The 14,607-nt window shown below is 30.7% G+C and overlaps 1 protein-coding gene across 1 annotated transcript in view; it reads left to right on the plus strand.

Annotated features, from left to right (window-relative positions):
• Positions 1 to 9,739, plus strand: part of LOC141457663 (uncharacterized) — a 40,592-nt gene extending 30,853 nt beyond the window's left edge. The window contains exons 14-27 of the mRNA XM_074134870.1: positions 325 to 387; positions 501 to 623; positions 929 to 1,003; positions 2,042 to 2,161; positions 2,526 to 2,651; positions 3,151 to 3,312; positions 3,644 to 3,775; positions 4,434 to 4,529; positions 4,632 to 4,793; positions 5,611 to 5,718; positions 6,800 to 6,943; positions 7,634 to 7,741; positions 8,125 to 8,387; positions 9,242 to 9,739. Of these exons, the coding sequence (XP_073990971.1) occupies positions 325 to 387; positions 501 to 623; positions 929 to 1,003; positions 2,042 to 2,161; positions 2,526 to 2,651; positions 3,151 to 3,312; positions 3,644 to 3,775; positions 4,434 to 4,529; positions 4,632 to 4,793; positions 5,611 to 5,718; positions 6,800 to 6,943; positions 7,634 to 7,741; positions 8,125 to 8,387; positions 9,242 to 9,710 (2,151 nt within the window). The 3' untranslated portion in view covers positions 9,711 to 9,739. The remainder of the gene's footprint in view (positions 1 to 324; positions 388 to 500; positions 624 to 928; positions 1,004 to 2,041; positions 2,162 to 2,525; positions 2,652 to 3,150; positions 3,313 to 3,643; positions 3,776 to 4,433; positions 4,530 to 4,631; positions 4,794 to 5,610; positions 5,719 to 6,799; positions 6,944 to 7,633; positions 7,742 to 8,124; positions 8,388 to 9,241) is intronic.
• The last annotated feature ends 4,868 nt before the right edge of the window (positions 9,740 to 14,607 follow it).

A 14,607-nucleotide genomic window follows, 5' to 3' on the forward strand; every position in this document is an offset into this window, starting at 1 on the left:
CACAAACTTTGTCAGTCAGTCACTTAAAGTACAATTGGTATTCCTAAATAAATAAATAAAAAATACTGTTTAGATTTAACAAAAGCCAAATCCTTTCATAATCTAATTTGCACAAGGAATATATTTAAAACTTAAAAATTTAAAACTCATGAACCAATCAAAGTACAGCCCAGTGAATAGTCCAATCTAATATTTAAACTACAAATAAATATCGAGATAAATTTATCTTTAAAATAAATGTTTTTAAAATTTGAAGCTATTTAGATCAAAATTAAAAATTTATGAACATCATTGATTGACAAAATAATGTTTATTGTTTTACAGGAGATATCCCAAGCACTTTCTGATGCTGATTCAAAGAAAAAGTATGATACTGACAGCCATTCGGTAAGGGATCTAACTTATTTTAATTATATTTTGGTCGGTGATTTTTTTTAAATCTTAAATACTGTATACAAAGTTTGTTTTTTTTTTTCTAATTTCTTGCCATCGCTTGGAAGTATGAAAAAGAATCTGAGAAATCTGGGAAAACTGAAGAACAGCTGGTGAATGAGGAAGTGGATGCAGTGAGTTTCGATAGTGATGGCAAGCCTAAAGTGCGCTATTACTCCATGAAGGATGCAGTATGTACTTTTTTCTTTTTTTAGATATCTTCAATGTCCCTCTATTTTAAGTTTTAGTTAGGATTATATCCCTTAATCTTTTCATAAATAAATTGAGGGACTCAACAAGATAGTATATGCAACTGAAGGATACTGAACCAAAAATCTTTACGAATCAAAATCAGTCAAAATAGAAATAATTTGATAGTAACTGATGTTGTATATTTCATTCCTCAAAATAAAATAAACGTTCTCAAATTCTTATCTTCCAGCATTATTCACTTTGAAGTTTTTTTTAGGTCTAATAATTAATGTTTATTGTTTAGTTGAAAGAACATTATTTAAGGAGTAGAGACTTCATAAAAGAATTGGCTTCACCGAATATAAGGCAACTAAAACAGGTAACTATCATAGAAATAAGAAATATTTGTAAACAAATTACTGGAAACAAGGTTATTCCATATGAATAGAGATTCATATTTTCTAATTTACATACTGTACCTATTTGCGACTATTACAGGGGAAAAATTTTTACATAAAAATGTTAAAAGGTGAGCATAAGAACGATGCTGAGAGGGTCATGAAGTTCAAGAGGGTCAAGGGACAAGATTTCTAGGCGAAGATCGTTTAATAATTGATTAAGACGAAAACAGATTGCTTACTTCATCAGGATATAAAGCGCTGGTTTTAGGATTTCATTTGCACTGGATATCTTTCCTCCAAAATATTTTGTTTCTTAAGTTCAAGGCTAAATATATAGATTATTGTAACAAAATTTTGCTTTTATTTATATTAGCACATCAAAAAATACCTATATCTCCATCGATTCCCTAATTCCATCGACCAATTTGGACGACCCACATGGGCTAACTTTCCTTCACATTTTGTGTAAGAGATAGGTCTCCTAAGCGTGTCCAACTAGTGTACTCTTAAAAATCCTAAATTGCCCCACATTAGAGGAAAAAGTTATATGCGTCAAGTTATATATATAACACCATCTCTCCTACGTTACTTTCCGTATTACTTACCCAAATTTTTGTAGATCAACGTTTTAATACCAACAAATTGAAATTCAGAGTAATAAAAAAAAAACAGAAATGAAGGTTTGATTCTTAGAAGTTAATTTACTTCAGTTACAAAGGCAGTTATCCTGTTTTATTGTTTTTTCTGTTAATTGGCTTTCCTTGATTTCCAAAAGATCCAATGGAAATCGTTGAAAGCAAGTTTTATCAAGAACTATTTTAGAGAACATCAACTCCTGCACCTTGAAGCGTGTAAGGTTATTCTTCTACTTAGAGGACAATTCATTGATCATTAATAATTAATTAACATTGATAATGATTAATAGTAAAGCACTTGATTTGTTTGTTTTCTTTTTTGTAAATAAAAACAAAAAGTTTCTTTGAATTTAATTTAAAGAAGTCTAATGTCAATTTTAGCTTGAAGAAGATAATTATAGCGAATCAGAATTTAGTGCCCTTCAGTTACCAGGCATTAAACAGATGATGGCCTTAGATGATGGACGTCAGAGTGAAGAAAAATCAATTGAGGAAGTTCAGGTAAGTAAAGGAATGAACTTTAGGATGTTTTAAAAATCGGATAGTTTCTTGAGAAATAATCTTCAAGCGCTATTCTAAGCCGAGTTTAAAAAAAATACCTTATAACTGGTATATAACATCATTTCGCTCGGTATTTTGACATAAAAAATGAAAATAATGTTAATTATTCAGCAAATTGGAAGCGTTCTTAATTTCTTTAGATTTTTAATACTTAAACATTTATTCAGCCAAAGCCCATATTGTGTTGAGAGCTTTAAGTTTAAAGATAATTTGACCACTCCGAGTAATAATCAGTTTGTGATCCTCCAAAAATTATTTGCACAAGCCACGAGTTGAAATAGTTATTTTATTTTTTTTTTTTTAGGAAGAAAAGGTAGAAGTAGAAGAAGAGAAAAGTTTGAGCGATGAATTTTTATTGGGCTCCGAAGTAAGAGCAGCTGTAAGAAGGATACAACGAGTTGTTGACAGAGTTGAAGGACTAGCAGCTGAAGTATGTGTATTAGTTATTTGCAGAGACCTTCTAATAGCATTCATCAAAAGCCATTTCAAGGATTAAATGTACGACTTTACGAAAAGGGGCAGTTACTGTCAGATGTCATGCTAATGCGACCAAAGAGCCAGAATAAGGAGCTCATCCTTAGCACCTTTTTCCATGTCCACTTTCCTCAATGATAAAAGCCATCCCTAGTAAATCTAGTTCCATTGAAAGGAGTCTCCTCCCCAAACCAATCTGCAGGAGTCATCACATTCTAGAACTATAAATTTCAGGCTGTTTACTCAGAGTGTCTAAGAATCCGTCTTTCTTGGCTGATTCTTGTTCAGACGGTAGAAAGTCACAGAACTTTTCCAGGCTAATCTGCCTCCAGACAAGTCGGCCGTTCTCCAGCAATAGGTCCTCTTCTTTCCCTTTTATTTTGCTTTATTTTTTTTTAAGAAAAGGTCATGAATTCATAATGAATTATTTCTGTTTTTTTTTTTTTTAATTTTAGGTACCATCCTATGATAAAATATCCGTAGAGAGTTCCACATTTTCGGATATTGAAGGCATGCTGGAACCAGAGGTTTCATATCCAAAATGGTGGAAAAGGATTCTACATCTAATGGTTAACACAAAGAAATATGAGAAAATTTTTACTGGATCGCATTATAGTGTAAGTAGTGTTTTCTTTGTATAATAGTACAAGTGATTTTGGTACAGGGTGACTCTACTAAAACAAATTCTAGTAATACAAATCCGATAACGCAATTGCAAGGTATTGCGAGATCACTGTCAACTTTACTACCATTCCTGAATACCAATCCATAACATCATCCACTGATTCCAGTGGGTACGGAACGGAGAGCTGTTGATGTGTCGTAGAGGGTTCGAAGAAAGAATATGTTGCTTGTCTAAGTCTGTTTACTCTCACTTCAACTGCACGTAATTTAAATTATGGGAAGAAATTACCAAATAATCATTTTAAAAAATTATTTTATTTTTAGTTACGCTCCGTTCATAGTAATCCAAAAGTAACTGAAGAAGAAAAACTAAGAGGGAATCGGATAAGAAATAATTTAATCTATTTGGCCGCAAAAACAATTACTGGCAAAGAACCGGAGGATCTTCATCTTATCGTACGTAAAAATATCTATTTTTAAAAAAAAGAAAATTCCATAAAAAAAAAGAAAATTTGCTAAACAGATCTAAAGAAGCAAGTAGATCAAATCTTAGAAAGCTTTTTCCGCACATGATCACTTCTTGATTTTTTTTGTATCTTGATATTTGTAGGCTCCCAAATAAGTGGGAAACTATTTCTAGCCTCTAGTGACTAGAAGAGAGGACAATCTCTCTCACACACATCCTTGTCAGTGGCCTTTTGAAACCATCTAACACTTGGAGGCCAGTTGTGACAGTAAGCAAAAATGTTTAGTAAGAAAACCATGAACTTGTAAAAATGGAGAGATTTCTTCAACGAAGGCACTACAAGGTGTCCGCAAAAAAATAAAGCCACTTTTGCTTAGAGTAGCTTAGAAAGCAGGACACAACCTGTAATCTTGCCTAATCTATCACTGATTTTGGCGTCAAACTTGAAATAATGCCCGCCTGATCAAATATACTAATCCAGTTTTAGACTAATGCTAAGCACGTTATAACATATGGAAGCATAAGTTTGTAAACCAACTATGTTTTCATTTGAATGAAGTCAATAGTAGAATAACACATTCTGGATCAAAATAATTCCCAAATAGGTAATAGAAATGAAATGTAGCGAAATTGTTTTTTACATTTTAGACTGAAGAAGAAGAAGTCATAGAACATGTACAAGAATTGACGGCTGAAGAAAAAAGAGAACTCATTAGACAGCAAAAAAGACAAATGGTTTCACAAGTTAGTATTGGAAATTTATTAAATTATTGTTGGAAAAAAAAAGTTAGTAGCCCTTGTTCAATATCACCTTATTTTATTTTTAATTAATTTATTTATTTAAAGTGGCTATTCTATCCTAATTTGAGAGCCCAAGATATTTTTCTGGAATCGATATCTGAATCCGAGGAAAATATCAGCGAAGAATGTAAACAACTATTTGATGAACTCGAAGCCGACGAGCCTTGGAAAAGAAGGCCTTCCATCAAAGTACATCACCACCAAATGGTATATAATTTAATGGTATTTAACTTTAAAGAAAATTGTCTCACTGTAGAGTTAGATTTTCTTTTTCGTACATATATTTGCTCAGATAGTCTCTCGCCTAATTTCGAAATTATTTTAGTAAAAGTTGATTTTAATAGGATTTAGGGAAGCTTGGTCCAAGGCTTATTCCTCTCATAAGTAGTGTTAAGTTCAAATGAAACCAACATTAAGTAAAAATTCCAAATTAAAGGAATACTTAAGTTAGAACTGTTGTAAATGCAAGACCATGTGAGTGATAATAAACGACTCTTTGTTTCTAACTATATTTCAATTAACAAAAGCATAAATACCTAAATATAGTTTGCAAATAAATTATTATTTTGGCCAGTGAAATTCCATCCGTATTCATATATTTTATCTAAAATTTGAAAACAATCAAATGCTCAAGTTTCATGAACTAGTAAATCTAATACATCGTTTCACGTTCTTCTAAATTAATGACTAAATGGGTAAGTTAATTTTTGTTTCGTTATTATAATAGTCACCTGTAGACATAATAAGACGGTAATCAGTTCTTCTCATAGTCAACTCTTATGGTTGGTTAATCAATCAAAATGTGTAGGAGCGGTAGAAATGAGAACTTTACGCGATATACAAAAACACTGAATTGATCTGTTTGAAACCAGTGTTGCCGCTTTTTATAAGTAACGCGCTTTATCTGAAATTAGAACACTATTTTACGCTGGGTAACATATAAAACACAATTTTAATTTTATTGAAAATGCTTAAAAAAATAATAATAATTATAAAAAACTAAAATTTAAGTATCATGTTTCAGGGTCATAGATGTCTGAATCCGATTAACTGTGTTGATTCAGTGGAGCTCACTAAACAAGTTTGTGTTTGTGATAGAATGTCAGATAAGAGTTCAAAGTCTAATACAAAGGTATGTTTGAAAGGTATTAATCTTAATAATAAGAGATGTATTTATGTTTACTACAGAACTTTGTATCTTAGATTATTTTTTATTAGAAACAATCAGAAAGTTCAACCTTTAAACAACATAACACGAAAAATGTTTACCTTTTATTTTCGCTGACGAATTACGTGTCATTTATAAAACTATCAGTCCTTCAATTAAGTTAATTAAGAAGAGAAAAACCGTCAAGGGAGAGGAAACAACTTCATCCGAAGAGGAAGACTTCGAAGAGTTTGAAACATGCCGAAACAAACTCCTCAAAACTCTGCTTCCGCTGCATCACTACCCTAGGCTATCTATCTGAAGGCTGACAACAGACTCAATCTTGCGGAAAGAGCGGTTACAGTATTGCACGCCTTAGAAAAGATTACTTTACAGAATATTTACATAAAACCTCTTATTTTTCTCTATATTCTGAACTGTAGTGATGAACGTAAAAAAGTCTTCTGTGTTCTTAACATAACTGTGGGCCGGGAGCGATGGCTGAACTATTTCTACTTTTTCTAATAAATGAAAATTAGCTACACACTTGTTCTTTGAACTGGGTATCTTGAAATTTAATTTTCACTTAAGTTCGGAAAAAGTGGGTTTTAGAAAATTGTATGGACTAGAAATGATCTCTTCGATGAAAATTATGTTAATTCAGCAATGCTGTAGAATATCTTCGATTTAACCTTCGACGCACTCATGCTTAATTGTATCTCTGACAGGTTTCGGATTTTCACTTATCAATGAAAGAGATTTCGGCTTCACTTAGGTTTCCGCCTCGCACTTCTAAACTCACAGTAGTCAACTAGTGCAGTGCGAGACAATAAGTGTACAACGAGACCGAAACGTAAGTGAAGTTAAAATCTCTAAACAGAAGTAATTAATCTACCTCTGATACGACGGGATAAAATCAAAGATATCTTCTAAGATATGTAAAACACGATTCAATAAATCTCTTTGGCAACGTTGCTTCGGAAGTAAGACCAGCCTCTTGTCCCAGTAACTGCCGAGAATTATAATTAGGGGAAATCGAGTGACCAAAATGTTTTTTTCCCCTTAGAAAAAGCAAAGAAAACCAAAGAAAATGAAATCTAAAGAAGGTGGCCTAACATCGGTAGAAGGACCAACGAACCTATTTAAGCAGGTTGAAGAACTCTTCAGCCATAAAAAAACTTTGTTTTGGGAAATGCAAACTGAACTCAAGGTTAGTTTGGACTGTTTTACAAAATTCTATCCTAGAACTTATAACATTTCATCAAATTTGCGGAATTTTTTTTACATGAAAATAAATAAATGTTTTAATAATAAAAACGTAACCAATAGGTGATTACATAATTTTCTAATTCTAAGCAGATATGTGTACGAAGATTGGTGAATGAGCTTCAAAGATCTGGCTTCTATTTAAAGCTGGATTTAATGATATTTAAAGATCAATATTTGCAGTTTCAATAATGGAGGAGTTGAAAGACATCTTCATAACTCAATTTGTATTGCTTTTAATATCTCTCTTTGTAATATATTCACACAACTCAATAAAATTTTGGGCACAATAACAATAAAAGATTCCTTCTACTACAAATGACTGAGTAAAAATCACCGTTATTAAATACTATGTTAGCGATCGCTCAGGCCTATAAGATGTTGCAGCTCTCTGCGTATCCACCGTCGGTGTTAAAAACGGCACATTTCATAGCCAACTTTCACTTAATTCATCTTATTAACTTTAGAATGCGTATGCAATAAAGATGCAGTAAAGTAAGAGATTCGCAAAGAGAAAGAATTCCGCAAATAAAGCTAGCTTAGATGAATAAGAATAAGATGACAGCTTCCTTAGCTGTTAGAAGCCAACCACTGAGTTATTCTCAGTCTAATGTAAATATAATGTTTTTTGTAGGAGGACAGCTCTGAAAAAGCGTTTTATGCAGAAAAGGCAACTCCTAGAAAAAATAAAAGAAAACATCATCATTCTGAAACTGAAGAGGGTAGAAAAGATAAAATAAAAGTATGTACCAAATTTTAAAATTATTTAAGAGAGTAATCAACAACCAATCGTAATTATGGCTTTATCTTACTAACATCAATTTCTAATTGACATATTTTTCAAGATTTATTTGGACGTAGCAACAATAAACGACAGATGTTTTTTCCATTTTGAGATTATACTTGGCAAAATTGTTATAAAACGTTACACATTAAAACGGCGGGAATAAATTGTCAATATTTACTACGAAAATCAAGAAGTTCAGTAAATAACGTTTCTGTTAAATAGAGTACAGTTCATCGAAATTAGTGACTGAATCATTAATCTAAAAGGAAAAAAGATTTGTTGCCAATTTCAGTCATACTTTTTTATTTATTTATTTATTTAATTTTTTATTATTTCAGAATCATCTAAGACAATTATATTGCATAGAGAAATTATTTCATGCTAATTTTAAAGAATCTGATAGCCGTGTGTTTGATCTGAAACATAATATTCGTTCCATGAATTATAAGAAATATTTATTAAATAATATAATCGAAAAAATTAGTACAGACGCATATTCATCCGCTGAAGAAGATTCCTATATATACTTAGCATTGGACGGGGCGAAACACTATGATGCAAATATCGATATGAGTATTAAGAAATGGCGATTGTGTCGAAAGTAAGCAGAATTAATTAATTTTTGCATTAATATTTTGTGTTTCTTATGTGAATGTAGTTGGCGGGGTAGTTGCTCTTAAAGTTTGCTTATTAAGGAAAATGAATCGATCTGTCAGGTGTAGTGTACCCTTCGCTTTCCTTGCCTTTTCGAACTTTCACCCTTACAATTATTTGAAATTTAAAAAAACCAACTTAGTAATTTTGTTCACATATTTAATCCGTGACATTTATAAAGTCCATAAATTCACTTAAATGGTTGTTTTGAGAAAAGCTCAACTATCCTCCTAGCTCAGAAGGGCTCTGATTCGAATTCTGCCGGGAAATATTTCAAATAAAAATAATGGAATCCTGTAGGTATAAGCGATCATGTTAAAGAAAATCAAAAGAACCGTTTGCATCGGAATCTCAAAATCCAGTAAAATCTGTTCGATAAAATATTATTTCCGATTTATTCCTGATTTTCTTCAAGTTTAGAAATTTATCCTTAATTTGCTACGCCAGTACAGCGTAGCTTATTGTTTCTTTACTTCCTTTTAATCAGTTTGAATCAAAACCTTAATTGTGGCATCCTCTATTGGCACGTAAGCTAAATATCTAATTTGAACTTGCTGCAATTTTCGTTTAAGAGTTACGTCAGCACGATTACATAAATTCTCTTACTTAACAGAGGGAAGGAAAGCGAAAAAACATATTTTCTTTTTACATTTTTTATTTTTATGAGTCACTTAGATTTTGGATTTAAACATATTTATACTGCGGTAACTACCTACGTTCTTTAGCAAATTCTAGGTAGATAAAAGTGCTAATGTAAAATTCTATAATAATATTTTATTAAACTTTGTGTGTGTGTTTTAGGGAAAACAAAGAGGAAAAAACCAAATTGAAAACGTTGGCTAGAAATATGTTTAGTGCACTGCAACGATCCGAACGTAGTAAGCGATTCAAGCTGTTCCAAAGGAAGCCCTATAAACGTCATAGAGAACTAGCGAAAAAGATGAATCCTAACTATATTATCGACAGAGACAGTTGCTGCGATATCCGGAAATTTAATGGGCCGTTTGGGAAAATGTTTGAAGCTATTGATAGGGAGACAATCAAGAAACATAAATTGCATCAAAGACACTATAAAATTCGTAAATTGAATTTTAAATATGAGAAGTCAGATATTAGCGAAAAGTTATCAGATAATATACTAAGCAAATTGACCTCTAAGGAATTTTTAAATGTTGGCGACCTTAAACTGGCAAGAGGTAAGGGAGAACCAGCATGCCCCAAAAAATGTATTGAACTAAATCTGTCTCCGAAAGGAGCAAAAAAGAAATGAATATTAAACAAAAGACCTGTTCAAAGTAATCTTGGTACTTCCTTTGATTACTTCTAAGTTGAGCGTTTGAAATGGTTCCTAGTCTCGCATTAGTTCGTGCATTGAGAAACATTGACACTATGTTCTGGATCTAATTAGACTTATTTCCCGCAAACTGCAGACACATTCTCCAGGGAAGTTTGCTCATTGTAAACCACCCATTCAGAAAAAAACTCCTCTTTTTTTTTTAAAAAAAAATTTTAATTCAATTTTAACAAAGAAACAAATTTCCTAAACTGTGGAAAGATATTTGGTACCACACTTTACAAGGCCAGCAAAAGTAAAGTCAGCAGGGGTGAATTAGGATCATAATAGGCCCTAAGCACTTTCAGATTTTGGTATTACGTGTTAACCAAAGCATTCACCAAAAAACCTGACTAATACATAGTTTATTATAATGGGAATCAAGCACAACTTAAGTTAGAAAACAAAAATGTTGATTTTTTTGAATACTTACAATAGACAAAAAAAGTATTTGCACACCAAGGAAATTTGGATTTATAAGAAATCAATAATTAACAAATCCTTTTATTCTGTCAATACAATATTCTATTATTAGTTTGATAAACAAATAAATGATTAACTGTTAAAAAATATGCTAAATAAAATTGCTGTACGTAAAAGTACCAAAATTCATCGCAAAATAAGTATTTGCACAACTAATTTACTTCCCTAAATTTCCATCAAATATTCTAATAATATTAATAATATGCCCTTTGTACCATCTTTTGTTATCGGAATGTTTTGTTTTGTTGTTGTCATTTGTTTATTTTTATAAGAAGTAGTTCAATTGTTCAGTTTTAATAAAGATGCCTAATAAGAGAAATGAAATTTCTCTTGCTGCGCGAGAAAAAGTAATTTTGTTATGGGAACAAGGGAAAAGTTATCGGAAAATCAGTGAGTTGTTATCTATAGGTTTTTCTAGTGCCCGGTATATTGTAAGAAAATATCAAGAAACTGGTAGCACAGAAAATAAAGTCCGAAAAGGGCGCCCACCAAAACTAACATGTAGAGAAAAACGGGCAGTCGTAAAAAAATCCATAAAAAATCCACAGTGTAGTGCACAATCAATGGCCAATGACTTAGCATCATCGTCTGGCAAATCTGTATCTTCGCAAACTATAAGAAATATTCTTCACAATGAAGGTATAAAAGGTAGGCGGCCCAGGAAGAAGCCTGTTTTAAGTGAAATAAACCAGAAGAAAAGGTATGAATTTGCAAAAACTTACAAAGACAAGCCATTAGATTTTTGGGAAAAGGTAATATTTACGGATGAAAGTAAATCCGAAGTTTTTAAACCAGCCAGCGTTTTAACTGTCTGGAGAAAAAAAAAATAAAAGTCTTGATTCGAAGAATATTGTGGGTACAGTGAAACATGGTGGTGGCAATATAATGGTTTGGGGTTGTATGGCTTACAATGGAGTTGGCAGTTTAAAAGTTATTGAATCCACAATGACTGCCAGAAGTTATGTGGACGTGTTGCGCCATAATCTTCATAGCAGTGCCAGAGATTTGGGACTGGAAAGTACGTATTACTTTCAACAGGACAACGATCCTAAACATACCGCCATGATAACCAAAGAATGGCTTCTTTATAATGTCCGCCGTAGATTAGTTACGCCTCCCCAATCTCCCGATATAAACCCAATCGAAAATTTGTGGCACATAATGGACCAACAAGTGAGAAAAATGAAAATTTCTGGAAAAAAAGACTTAGAGAAAAAGTTATCAGAGGTTTGGCGAAAAATTCCTCCAGAAACCACAAATAGATTGGTATCATCCATGCCTAGAAGATTAAAAATGATGTTTAAAGCTAAAGGAGGGCACACAAAGTATTAAATAAAATAAATAATGTGCCGCTAAATTAGTTGCAGGTTAAATATCTTCATATGTGCTAATACTTTTTTTGAGCAAAATTTTCTTATTTTATCAAATCGTTCTTTTATAATTGAAATTTTCAAAATTTCAATTTTGCACTTATTAATAACATTAACTATTGTATATAATAATGCATTAATAAAATATTTTTTACTTATTATTTTTCTACAAATCGTAATTTCCTTGGTGTGCAAATACTTTTTTTGTCTATTGTTCCTTCATTAATGTTTGAAAAAGATTTTCTCTTAACTTTGTTTAATTCGCCAAGTGTTTGAACAGATCCTGAAAACTAATTTCAAGTAACTCATCTGCTTCTATAGGAGATAAGATTTCCAGCCTCCATTGCTGCATAGTTCTTCTGATAATGTGCTTATGTCAAATTCGTGCTCAATTTCGTTCAAATTTCAAACCTTCATATCTATCTTCCTATTTGTTTGAATTCAATGATTTCTTTACTTAAATGTAGTGTAAAGTTTGCTCTATAATTGACATAAATAGCAAGGTTTCAGGGATAAAAGTTAATGAGATATAGAAGGTTAAATTTTAGAGTTTCAATTTTGTTCAAATTTCAAACCTTTATATCTCTCATCCTATTTGTTTGAATTCAATGATTTCTTTACTTAAATGTAGTGTAAAGTTTGCTCTATAATTGACATAAATAGCAAGGTTTCATGGATAAAAGTTAATGAGATAGAGAAGGTTAAATTTTAGAGAGTTTCAATTTTGTTCAAATTTCAAACCTTTATATCTATCTTCCTATTTGTTTGAATTCAATGATTTCTTTACTTAAATGTAGTGTAAAGTTTGCTCTATAATTGACATAAATAGCAAGGTTTCATAGATAAAAGTTAATGAGATATAGAAGGTTAAATTTTAGAGTTTCAATTTTGTTCAAATTTCAAACCTTTATATCTATCTTCCTATTTGTTTGAATTCAATGATTTCTTTACTTAAATGTAGTGTAAAGTTTGCTCTATAATTGACATAAATAGCAAGGTTTCATGGATAAAAGTTAATGAGATATAGAAGGTTAAATTTTAGAGAGTTTCAATTTTGTTCAAATTTCAAACCTTCATATCTCTCTTCCTATTTGTTTGAATTCAATGATTTCTTTACTTAAATGTAGTGTAAAGTTTGCTCTATAATTGACATAAATAGCAAGGTTTCATGGATAAAAGTTAATGAGATAGAGAAGGTTAAATTTTAGAGAGTTTCAATTTTGTTCAAATTTCAAACCTTTATATCTATCTTCCTATTTGTTTGAATTCAATGATTTCTTTACTTAAATGTAGTGTAAAGTTTGCTCTATAATTGACATAAATAGCAAGGTTTCATGGATAAAAGTTAATGAGATATAGAAGGTTAAATTTTAGAGTTTCAATTTTGTTCAAATTTCAAACCTTTATATCTCTCTTCCTATTTGTTTGAATTCAATGATTTCTTTACTTAAATGTAGTGTAAAGTTTGCTCTATAATTGACATAAATAGCAAGGTTTCATGGATAAAAGTTAATGAGATATAGAAGGTTAAATTTTAGAGAGTTTCAATTTTGTTCAAATTTCAAACCTTCATATCTCTCTTCCTATTTGTTTGAATTCAATGATTTCTTTACTTAAATGTAGTGTAAAGTTTGCTCTATAATTGACATAAATAGCAAGGTTTCATAGATAAAAGTTAATGAGATATAGAAGGTTAAATTTTAGAGTTTCAATTTTGTTCAAATTTCAAACCTTTATATCTATCTTCCTATTTGTTTGAATTCAATGATTTCTTTACTTAAATGTAGTGTAAAGTTTGCTCTATAATTGACATAAATAGCAAGGTTTCATGGATAAAAGTTAATGAGATATAGAAGGTTAAATTTTAGAGAGTTTCAATTTTGTTCAAATTTCAAACCTTCATATCTCTCTTCCTATTTGTTTGAATTCAATGATTTCTTTACTTAAATGTAGTGTAAAGTTTGCTCTATAATTGACATAAATAGCAAGGTTTCATGGATAAAAGTTAATGAGATGTAGAAGGTTAAATTTTAGAGAGTTTCAATTTTGTTCAAATTTCAAACCTTTATATCTATCTTCCTATTTGTTTGAATTCAATGATTTCTTTACTTAAATGTAGTGTAAAGTTTGCTCTATAATTGACATAAATAGCAAGGTTTCATGGATAAAAGTTAATGAGATAGAGAAGGTTAAATTTTAGAGAGTTTCAATTTTGTTCAAATTTCAAACCTTTATATCTATCTTCCTATTTGTTTGAATTCAATCATTTCTTTACTTAAATGTAGTGTAAAGTTTGCTCTATAATTGACATAAATAGCAAGGTTTCATGGATAAAAGTTAATGAGATATAGAAGGTTAAATTTTAGAGTTTCAATTTTGTTCAAATTTCAAACCTTTATATCTCTCTTCCTATTTGTTTGAATTCAATGATTTCTTTACTTAAATGTAGTGTAAAGTTTGCTCTATAATTGACATAAATAGCAAGGTTTCATGGATAAAAGTTAATGAGATATAGAAGGTTAAATTTTAGAGAGTTTCAATTTTGTTCAAATTTCAAATCTTCATATCTCTCTTCCTATTTGTTTGAATTCAATGATTTCTTTACTTAAATGTAGTGTAAAGTTTGCTCTATAATTGACATAAATAGCAAGGTTTCATGGATAAAAGTTAATGAGATAGAGAAGGTTAAATTTTAGAGAGTTTCAATTTTGTTAAAATTTCAAACCTTTATATCTATCTTCCTATTTGTTTGAATTCAATGATTTCTTTACTTAAATGTAGTGTAAAGTTTGCTCTATAATTGACATAAATAGCAAGGTTTCATGGATAAAAGTTAATGAGATATAGAAGGTTAAATTTTAGAGAGTTTCAATTTTGTTCAAATTTCAAACCTTCATATCTCTCTTCCTATTTGTTTGAATTCAATGATTTCTTTACTTAAATGTAGTGTAAAGTTTGCTCTATAATTGACATAAATAGCA

This window comes from Rhodnius prolixus, unplaced genomic scaffold (assembly GCF_049639745.1).
Source record: "Rhodnius prolixus isolate KJV_2025 unplaced genomic scaffold, Rpr scaffold_5, whole genome shotgun sequence".
Taxonomy (NCBI): Eukaryota; Metazoa; Arthropoda; class Insecta; order Hemiptera; family Reduviidae; genus Rhodnius; species Rhodnius prolixus.